This window comes from Schistosoma mansoni, chromosome 4 (genome assembly GCF_000237925.1).
Source record: "Schistosoma mansoni strain Puerto Rico chromosome 4, complete genome".
Classification (NCBI taxonomy): Eukaryota; Metazoa; Platyhelminthes; class Trematoda; order Strigeidida; family Schistosomatidae; genus Schistosoma; species Schistosoma mansoni.
In genome coordinates, this window is record NC_031498.1 from 5,649,561 (window position 1) to 5,661,424 (window position 11,864).

At 31.3% G+C, this 11,864-nt stretch overlaps 1 protein-coding gene across 1 annotated transcript in view; it reads left to right on the top strand.

The window, feature by feature from the left end:
• Smp_149270 (hypothetical protein) overlaps nt 1-11,864 on the top strand; it is a gene marked incomplete at its 3' end in the record, with an annotated part of 32,114 nt that overhangs the window by 7,988 nt on the left and 12,262 nt on the right. Inside the window, exons 2-5 of the mRNA XM_018796635.1 lie at nt 20-486; nt 1,790-2,041; nt 5,093-5,405; nt 8,109-8,248. Coding sequence (XP_018651757.1) covers nt 123-486; nt 1,790-2,041; nt 5,093-5,405; nt 8,109-8,248 — 1,069 coding nt within the window. The 5' untranslated portion in view covers nt 20-122. The remainder of the gene's footprint in view (nt 1-19; nt 487-1,789; nt 2,042-5,092; nt 5,406-8,108; nt 8,249-11,864) is intronic.

The following is an 11,864-nucleotide window of genomic DNA, read 5'->3' on the forward strand; positions in this document are numbered from 1 at the left end:
TTTCTTCTTCTTTTTAAAGAATTACAATTTGAATTCAATTATAAATCCTTTAAAAGAAAATCTCTAGTCATCCTTTGAATTTCAAGTTTCAATTAACTAGAAAAATTGACAACACGACAAACATGTGCAGCTTCTTCAATTCATATTTATATTTTATCAGTTTAATTCATTTACCATGTTATTTAACACAAACTGACTGGGATATTCGAGCCAGTGTTATCTTTCCTTCACCGCCTTCATCAACTTCAACAACTCCAATACCTGTAGTTCCACATAAATCATCAAAACATAATGTAGGTAATGAAATGAAAAATGTAGTAACTGAAAGTAGTAGAACAAATATACTACAATCTGTTGATGAAGTTATTGAAAAACAAGAAATCAGAATAGATTGTTTGGAAGCATTGCACAATTGTGAATCATTTAGTGGAATATGTAAAGTGGATGTAGAAATTTTCAAAACATTTTGTGGAGATTGGACTGATGGTAAGTAATGTATGGTATGAAAGGTTTTACGTTTGTAGTACTAAAAAGGATCATCTGAAGCACTTTTATTCATTTCAAACTATAACCGGTTTTATCAAAATGTCACGTTTAATACTTTGATGCTTGTAAGACTATAATCAGTGGTTTATCACGTAACTCATTACCTTTGAACAGTAAAATAGAAAATTTTTGGATCTTTACTATTAGATTTGATAACGAATAAGATAAGTTCTTCTAACGTAATCATCTTAAAGTATTCCTAATATCTTTTAAGCAATATATGTCATAAACTTATAACAGAAATGACAACATAAAGTAATTAATGATTGCAAAATGGGTGAATATATAGAACTTCCGATACACAGTTTATAGAAGAATACTAGTCTTCAGTCTTTATTTTTACAGTATCATAAATTATCATGATCATCTATACGGTAGACAGATAGATGATTGTTTATGATAATCCGATAAATGCTAATAAGTCATAAAATTATGTAAAATGCCGGTATTTTACTGTTGCTGTAATTAGTGCTATCTAGTACAGATTTAGTTTCACTGGTAAGTTAATAGATATAATCAGGTAAGCAAATGACATCATCTTGATTACTGTACTGTTCTTTAGTAGACGTCTGTAATTACTTTATCCATATGCGGTATAACAATACAAGAATTTTTATGTCAACTGTGACATCATTATTTCTTCAACGATTAAAGTGGATTAATTGTTGGTAATACTGAAATAAGATGCTTTGTCAAAAGTTTGAAATAAAACTTGAAACAATTTGTTACGTAATGTGGTTTGATCTTATTTGATAAATGAAAAGCATATAAGTTCATGTCACCTTGTGGTACATCATTAATATTAAGTAAATGAAGTCTTCCGTCTTTTTTAAACGTTACGATTGGGATGAAAAGTAAAAAATTGAACTATAAGAACTGAGTGTTTTCTTTTTGCATAGACCTTACTAAGTACAATTTTTTAATAGTGATTCCTAAAATCTTATGAAACAGCATGAATCACTAGTGTTTAATATTTAATATTTAGGAACGTATCGTATCTTTAGCTGGTTCCTCATACTCATCAACTAATGCCATAAATGATGTCCGCATAATAATAATATCTGGAAACGAATGGTTTCAGTTTAACAAAAGTTATATCTCAGTTGTACCATGCTAAGATTAAAATCTAAGTCTATTCCACTAAATGGGAAACACTTTTCGTAAATTAATTTATCTAGAGGAAAAATCACCATTTATTTTTAATCAAAATCTTAGTTCATAACATTTTAATTATTCTTTTTAGAACGCAGTTTAATGGGATGTCAACGTAAATATTTACGAGAATGTCAATCAGCTCTTAAAACAATGAATCTCGGACGACCGGGATTAAAGTATTGTATATGTGATAGTCGATCTAGTCGTTCAATTGATGACTTAACTAAATGTAATCTACTTAGAAAAAATCTAAACAATCATCCATGTTTGGCTGAACCACCAATATTTCTTCGTGAATTACATACTTCTGGAAATTTTCGCCATGAACCTAAAAAGGAATGTGAGTATTTATTTATTATATAATAACTGAAATCATCATATACAAGTGTACAAATACATTTGCCATGTGATTTTTATATTTCTTTGGGAAATTCCATAAATATATTGCGACATCTGTCTTAAGATGTGATTCATCGTTGTAAAAGCTCCCATAAAAGTCCAATTTGAATTCCTTACTTATTGTTTTATGTACAAGAATATTTTTTTATAAAATAACCTCGTTTATTATATTAATTAAATTCAAGAGTATACATGGCAATATGTTCGTCATTTTCACACTAGATTGGACCAGTAAAATTCAAGTTGGTTGTTAATGAAGCAACGTAATACATATTTTATGTAATCATTTCTCATATTCTGAAAATAATTTCACGATTGGACACCCTTAGACTATGTTCGATTTTATAATTAAATGTTATTTAAAGTGGTAATGAATACTTGAAGGATAAAACATCAACTCTATAGACATCAAGAAATTTGAGTTAGCTGGTTACTTATGAACACATGAACTTTACTTCTGACATTTATTTTTAGCATAGAACGTTAAACTCTCAATGTAGTATACATTTTGACAAAAAATGTCGGATCACCAATGATTAGACAATTTCTACTCTATATTTTAATGCTCAGTTGCTCTTGAAATCTTTTAAAACGGAGTAAACACTGAGAATTGTTAAATTACAAGAGAATAAATTTTACATTATTCAATGAATTGGTTATTTAGGTGATCTTATTTGAAATTGACGAAGGAATTTAACAAATTCGATTTCTTTTCATCGATTCATAATAATTATTGTAGTACTTAATGTATAAGTATATAACCTGTTCGGTCGTAATAAGTATACGTTTAATTGGTTGGTTGTAAACTCTATTAATAGCCAATTAACGGTAGTTGTATGTAGTTGTCGCTAGGCAACATTTTGTCAGAGTTTTTATATCGATTTCTACAAGTAATAGCAATTCAGCGTATAGATGATTTTGAATATTTGTTATTTTCCATACATTACTCAATTTTAGGCTTTTACTAACAAATAAAAGGATGATGGGAACGCTTAGTTTTGAAGTTTTTTTGAAACTCTTAAGCTGTCTTGCGAATTAAACTAATGGTTGAATGTGACGTAACTTATCATTAGTACTTACACACAGACACATATGTATAAACTGAAGAGTATGGGTACTATACGTTCTCTTAAATATTCCATTTCATTTCATCACCGATCCTCAAATTCGTTTGATTGTTTCAATAGTTTTCATATATCTACAAAAATATATACTATATTTTAAAGTAAAACTTGAGGAATATCTATCTTAAGAAAATATTATTCACTGATATGGCTTTAAAGATTAGAGTTTTGAATACTTCATTACAAATCTAAACATATTTCATTGTCTGAATTGATTTGTTGTAATTACCGCTTGCTTGAATATGCTATTAAAAAGTTCATTGACCCGTTATCCATTGCTAGTTTATTGATTCTCGGAATAATAATCTTAAGGTCAAACTGTTGCAACCTAGAGTATGGTGTTCAAATATTTTCCCCTAAAATTACTCTGGGTTTAAACATAAAATGAAAACACAAAAAATGACACTCACCTCCTTTTAACGTATACCATGAGCATGTCCAACTCTTAACAGGTTGTTAAATCGTTCTGTTTAGGTGAAAGCAAATCAACTTAGAATGTGAATAGACTAACATATTAGCTTGTAAATGAATGCAATGTTGAAGTTAAGGACTAACTAGTAGATCCAAAGGTTCTACGTTCCGTATACTCTGTGACGGTGGGTGGTCACTGTATTCAGAAAAGTACAGTTGTCAAATTATAAACATCATGCTAAACCGATAATTTCTTGCTAAATCCTCTGATTCCTAATAATAATAATATTATTGTTATTATTATCATCATTATTTTCGTTATTATTTACATTATATTGTGCAATCATAACATAGTCAGAGCCTTCGAGTCATTTGGCGAGTGCCTAAACTTCAGACCACTGAGCATACAACAGATGTATATCATGTTTAACTCCAACTTCAGGACGGGTTTGGGGATGTGCAAGATTGTGGTGATACATATTAGAACTAAATAGCTTCCCGATGCATCCCAGCCTTTAGTGTTGATATGATACAGGTTTATTCATGATATCAGCAACGTTTACTGATCTCCGAGAAACCTCTTATTCTGACATTCATTATATGCCTTCCAAAGACTAGTTTCGAGAGATGACTAGTATGATTCAGCCATGTATAATGTGAGTCATTCGCCCATCAGAGACAATGAAGCAATATTGTGAATTTTTTGAAGTTCAAATGGAATAATGTTGTAAATAGCTGACGTACACCGAATGAATAAAAATCATTTCAAAATACAACGCATCTATTGTTCTTTCTTTATTCAGATTTATAAAGGAAATTACTTAATTATAAAGTTGCCTACTTAGATGATTTTCCTTATAAATTCGTCTCTTTATTTCCACCCTGAGCTATTGAAGAAAATACTTTGCAAATAAATACTTGAAATCCGGCAAACAAGCTTACATTTAAGCCAATAAATCTATTCAAAACTATTCTTCTGCTTACAAATCTCTAAAATATGTTATAGAACATATGTATTACACATCGACAAAACTTTGAGGAAAAAACACAGCAGGTGAAGCTGGACTGTTAGTAATTGTCTTTTTTTTGTAGAGAAAAATTTCAGTTTGCATGTTATCATCCTAAAAAAATAAAATATTCGAACCAAGTTTTAGACAGAATAATTAGTTTATTCATCAGATTTAGTAATGTATTACCGTACTTCCAGGAAACCATTGTACTGATGCACAATATTCTTTTATTACACGCTGAAAATTCTTTTTCACAAAAACATCTAATGTTAAATACCATGATAATTACATATATTTCAATGAATGGGTTGCAAATACACTAAACATTCTATCACTTTTAATAAGACATTTCTGTCTCTTGAACGATTTTTTTTCATGTGATTGAACATAATTTTCGAAATCATCACAAACTGGCTAACTGTTTAACTAATTTTAATTACCTTACAGTAAAACCAGAAAGCAAAGCTACTCAATCAGCAAATAATATGAATACAAATATGAAACGTCTGAATACAACATCACTATTGACCGAACCCGTTGTATCTTCTATACCAATGACTACAGCATCTCCTATCACTATGAATACGCTGTCTAGTATGGGATCATCTAATATTGAATTAGTTGATCAGCATTTGAACAAAAATAAAGAAAATACAAGTTGTTTAGATTTGCTTGAAAATTGCACTAAATTGCCTGCATGTGCTATTGCACTCAATAAATATCGTGCTTTATGTACCATTAGGACTTGTGATAAGTTGAAGTGAGTTTATTTAAAGTTAATTATGTTTGAATATCCTTTGTATTGTTTCACTTTAGTAGTGTACCACCCAGTCATCATTTTGTTATGTAGAACATCGTCTTACAACAGCAATTGGATTTTAATTAAATAAATAATTAGGAAGAAAATAATATTATGGTATGCAGAATAAGAAATGTGTCCTACATCGATGAATACTAAAGTAATTAAGAAAAGATAAATTTTTATCAAAAAACAGTAAAATATATTTATCTGGTTCCAATGTATAAGGTCCATAATTGTTCAAAATTATAGATCCAAAATAATAATAGGGTGTACATTTTTATCTGACTTGAATCAGTCTTTACCTCTTCACAAAAATGTTGTTTGTTAAAATTATTATAAAAGACCTGTGGATCTATTGAGATTTCGTTTACTAAGGACTGGTAATCAAATACAAGATGAAGGTCTCACTCTATTCCAGGAATTGACTTCACTGAATCTACATCAGCACTGTCTGTTTTCTCATCATATAATCATTTGCTATTAGCAAATATTATTTTTTAGGAACTAATTGATAATGAAGAAATATTAAAGAGATATTCTATAAGCTTATTTACCACCTAAAACCGACTTGTTTAGAAACCAAATACTAGTTACTTTAGGAAATACTTTTAAACTCCTTTATATATTTCATGAAATTATTTTCTTGGTAAACTGATTTAAAATAAGTGAAGTTTCAAGTGCAGTTCAGTCTTCATGTCATGCTAACATTCGATGAAAATGAATAGTCACTGAATAAACATACAATTCACAAAAACTTTACATATGGTTTGTGTTTGTCTTAATGCTAAATATCGTGGTAAGTGAAAGTAAGAATTTGACTGAGCACTTAGTCGATGGAATTCGATCAAGGAAAAGGATTGGGGTCTTTGAAAACCGTTATTACTAATTTAAGGATTTGTGTAGATCCCTTTCTCTAGATGTAGATGTTTTTTTAAACTCAATTATGTCCCAAAATATTTATTGTGAACGTTGGCGACATGAATCATTTATCTATAAATTGTATTCAGATCTCCCTAATTAACATAATCCAGAGTGAAGCTTAGATTAATAGGTTTAAACTGATTGCTTCCAAATACCTAACGTCAAATAAAATGTAAATGTAAATTAAGTTTGCGTAGTTACATGATCCTTATGCATTACCCAGTGTTTATGTAACGTAATTGTGAATATTTATCAACTACTGAAATTGCTTCAATGTAATACAATTAGTTCATATCACAAATGCAAACAAAGCAAGAGTGACGATATTTGAAGAATACGATTAGTTTAATGTGTTTCGATTTTTCTTCTACGATACACAGTTGTATGCTCAGTGAAGAAAACAAAATTAGGTAACTATCCATCATATGTTACCTTCAATTGCATATATTAATTCTAAAGTAAGTGCGAAAACGTGGGTGTCAGAAGAACAGATAAACGGACTTCTACTCTTTTTATTGATTATATCACAAAAACCTTAAGGCTTCAGAAGAAAGCTACATAAAAAGTTCGCTAGCAAATCACTTACTAGATATGGAGTACAACGGGCATTTAATGAATTCATTCAAAGTTATCAGTTAACAGTCCACATTTTCAATAGCGAAATTCGTATAAGCAATTAAAATACCTTTACACGACCTTCATTCGTGAAAAAAGACAGTAGTTAATCTTCAACTGTCTTGATAACATTCTAACCACTTTTTTCAACTAAATGAAAGTATAATTTAATATGTTTACATTTCATGTTCACTTTTCCTTTCTATACTTTAAAAAAAATTATTTTAACATTCTAAACCTATTACCTTAAACAATTACAAAACAAATTCCCTTTTGAAAACTCCAATTTTTAATTTCTTCCACATTAATTTAATAGTTCAGTTCATGAGTCAATTGAAGCTAGACCACCATGGAAAACTTTGAAGCATTGTACAGTCGTTTCATATTACACATAATTTATTCATTATTTATTATAAATTCAATTTGGAATTAATTAAACATATATAATTATCAGAAGGGTTTTTTGTGGAGATCTAGTATTTTCATAGCTAGACCACCCCTTCTGATAATAATAATCATATGCTCACTAGTGACTGACTTCGAGAGGTAAATCCAGAAGTTTTAGTGAGAAGCAGTGACCAGTGGAGTTTAAACCACGTCTGTTGTGAGATATCAAATCACTGAAGACAAGTGGTGAACGGTTGCTCAACTTCGTGGATTGGTTGGAGTTTGACATAAACACCATCGGATGCTGGCTCAGTGGTCTATCGGTTAAGTTCTCTGGCGCGAGACTGGTAGGTCCTTGGTTCGAATCTCGTGAAGTGAGGTCGTGGATGCGCACTGCTGAGGAGTCCCATAATAGGACGAAACGGCCGTCCAGTGCTTCCAGGTTTTCCCTGGTGATCTAGCTTCAATCGACTCACTCTTTCAACTATAAACATATATAAGCTTGTATGTAATTGAAAAGAAGGCAACGAAATACAATCCATTCATCATATTTCATTAATATTGTCATTCTTGCTTTGTTTATTTTAATTTGTTTACATATCTAACTGTCAATTTTAATTTGACAATTTTTTATAAGTAAACTTTGTAATAAAGTTGAGAGCTTACGAATTACCAACCATTGATAATTAATTTCCAATGTGATTTTCCAATTTTTTACATATAACTAAATACTTCTAGATCACAGTGTTTAGAAGCATCAAAGAAATTTCTTCAATTCAAAACACACATGAATTGTGACTGCAAAAGTGAAATAAACGAAGGCAGGTACCGTAGATGTTTAGATTATAAAGAGTCTGTAATTGATAATAAATGTGTTGGTAAGTTCTCTACATCATGTTGCTCTTATTATGTTTATTTCTTTGTTGAATAATTTCTAACAAATTTCGAATCGCTGACCTGAAAAAAAACCGACTTCAATGTTGATATATATGAGCTAAATACTTACGTATATTACCCTTTGTAAAGCATAGGGTGCCGTTCAGTAATCTCCAACCACCTCTGTCCTGGACTATTCTTACCAGTTGTTCTCAAGTTCTATTCTTTTGTTACATCTGTCTCACAATTTCAGTACAATGTGCTCTTTGGTATGGCTTTTTTACATTTGCTTTGAGTTAAGACTTGTCTTATGATTCATTTTGGTAATTTCCATTAAGTGTAACCTGTCCACACTGAGAGTCTTTCACTATTTTCGGCTTCTGCTAGAATTCGATTCATTAAGATATCGTTGACAGTATACGGTCAATAGACCTGGAGTATCTTGTGTGGGCAAGTGTTCATAAGTGCTGTTATGTCCTTAGCTATACAGTTATCGAGAAAAAAACGATTGCCAATTTGGATATGCTGACTTATACGACCAAACTAATGACTCATGCACCAGTATGGTCAGCCTAGATTTTCGATTGGCCATTTTTCCTCGTAGCCCTGACTGTTAACCCCAGAACGCCAATCACAATCTCCGCGATATGAATCATGTATTTTAAAAATACTTGGTTTATATAAAAGCAAAATCAGACATCACATCATAAATTAGAAGTAAGATTTGTACAAGATCAAGCCCAAAGTGGCTGTGATTATGAGAAACTATGACTAATAGATTGAGAATAACTTGATAATAGTAAGTCACATAACAGTAAGCAATAAGTCAAATGAACAATGATGATAAGTACACAATATTAGTCCATAAATTACCTATAATTTAATCTTCGCTATGATATAACAAGTACCTATGTATTTCTGATAACAGTTACCGTATTTATCCACGTTTAAGCATAGTACAATATATCGAAAATTCTGACTTTGGCGTTGACTGACAGTTATTTCGAGTTAAAAATGTACTTCAAATGCAAGAATGCTGCACTTGCTTTGCAAATCTGTCTAGTGACATAAACGTTTCTGTCACTTTTAGAGCTCCTCCGTCAAGGGTTATTCGGCTAGTGCTCTCCACACTGTACTTTTTGATCTTGCTTGCTTCCTTATGGCTGCTGTTACACTGGCTGTCTCCACCTGCATATGTTGCTAAGAATTGTATGGGACAGTCAAGTAGTCTGGGCAGTCCAAATCGTCCGGGTGCATCCAAGCTGTCCCTCGTATTCCACCATTAGGCTCAAATGTGGAGATCTTCATAATCCAGTCAACTGCCAGATAAAGGAGGAAAGATCAAGTATATGCAGACTTGTCTGACACTACTCTTTACTTGTAGTGCGTTTGTGAGCTATCCTCCATGTACGGCTTGGAAGTTTATTCCGTAGAAGAATTTTCCTAAGATAATGATAATCTTATCAAATACAGCATAGTGCCAAAGAAAATATTATAAGGTTCTCTTATGCACGCAGTCAAATGCTTTCTCATAGTCAAGGAAGTTGGTATATGATGACGAGTCCCAAAGAAATGGATTTTTGACAAAAATCCGTTGTGTAGAAATTTAGTCAGCACATGATTAATCCTTATGAAAGATAGCCTTTAATTTCGAATTTTTACGCCTACCAAATCGATTAACAACACTGTTGAAAACCTGTCTGGTACTGATAGTAATGTGATGCCTCTGTATTTCTCACTCATGTTAAGTTCTCACACTTTCTGTATCTTGGTGAGGTATCCTTTTTTCTGGTCTGTTGGTACATGTTCTTCCTTCCAAATATTCCTGTAGGAATTCTGCAATAATTCCGTAGAATCCTAACTTACACAATTTACTGATAAAAGAAAATTTCAATTTCTAAATTGGCAGGCTGTTAAAAGATTGACTACTGAATGTGTAGTTGAGATCAGGTGTAAAAATGAAATTTTCTTGCTGCTCACGAGCATTTAGAGCAAAGCTCAAATCAAAACACTCTAACATTCATCTTCAGTCAAGATGAACCGTAGATTCTTCAACTGTTTGGGAAATACCATAACATTTATAATTAACTGGTAAACATTCATTAGGATTCACTTCAGAACGTATCATCACTTTTATTGAATAAAACAAAATGAATAGTTCACTTAGAAGTTTCAAAACAATATCTTGTGAAAAAATGATCGCTCATTAATTATTTTTGAAATCTTGTCGGATTAAAATCCCTAAATCAACCTATTAATGACGATATTTAAGGGCCTTAAAGTAACCAAGAAAAAAGTAAAACATAGAATTCTAAAGAAAGAATTCATAAAATATATACAATAAGTACTGTGGAAAGCGAAGATTTTAATATGTTATACGTCTCGCAAATCTTAAATTCACTTAGTATTGTTTACTTGTATCTTCCCATTGTTATTTAGGACTACAATTGATCAGTCTCTTGTTGAAATAACTGCATCCTCCGCGGACTGCCTCAATATTGTCTTAAGTCACAAGGTTTATAAGCAAAGGCGGATGGTAGTTAGCAGTGGAATCCAGGACGCACGTTTCGTTCCATTCGGGACTCGTCAACTAGATATACATCCGGAGTCCCGGAATGAACATCGACTCTGTGATTCAGGTACATTCAGCTGGTGAGTACCGAATAGGACGAAACGCGCTTCCTGGATGTTAATCGTCTTGAAGAAAATGGCACATATAGTATGTGATAGTGATGAACTTCAGCTTAGCAAAAATATCTAGAAAAAAAGTCATCATATATTAGTAATAGGTACTAACTAAAGAATTTAAGATTCGTTTAATATGTTGCAAAGTTAAAAGTTGATCGTGTATGCATCTAAAGTTCATACTCGCCTATTGACAGCGATGTCTGTAATAGTTTTTACCCGACATATGTATAGATTTAACTTACAACTTTAGATAGGCAATCATATTCAAATTCATCTACCAATAATTTTTACTATGGCTGCGTATAACAATTCTATACCACACATCATATAGTTTTCATTTTTTTCAATGATTTTTCATGAGTTCTACATTTTATTTACATTTTATTCCAGTCATTTTAGTTACTACTTTTGTTTTTGATCTTTTCTCTACAGAAATCTCATCAAACCAACAAGTAAACTCAGTTAATGGAAACGAAATGGAATATTCTTTTGTAAATATGAATTTGGAAAAAAATTTGGTAACTATTCCAGTTCCACCAGACTATCATACAGCTGTTCAAAATAATTCAAAAAATTTAGAAAATGGAACATTACCAGTATTATACCAGTCACACTTTATCACTTCTAATATTAGTGGTCAAACGTTAAACGAATTAACTGATATAGAAACAATTGTTTCTGAAACATGGGGTAAGTATTGGCACCTTTCAATGGCATCTGTGCAAATAAAAGTAATTAGACTGGACAAACAATCTATCAGACATCTCTTTTATTGGAATGGATATTAGTTGAGAGAAATCATATACATCTTTGTCTATTCAATGTGTTCGATTGAACATTTATCTCTTGGAGTGATATATAAACTTACAACAATAAGAGTGAACATACATCTACGTACCTCATGAAGAAGCAGTGTATCTGACATTTGAC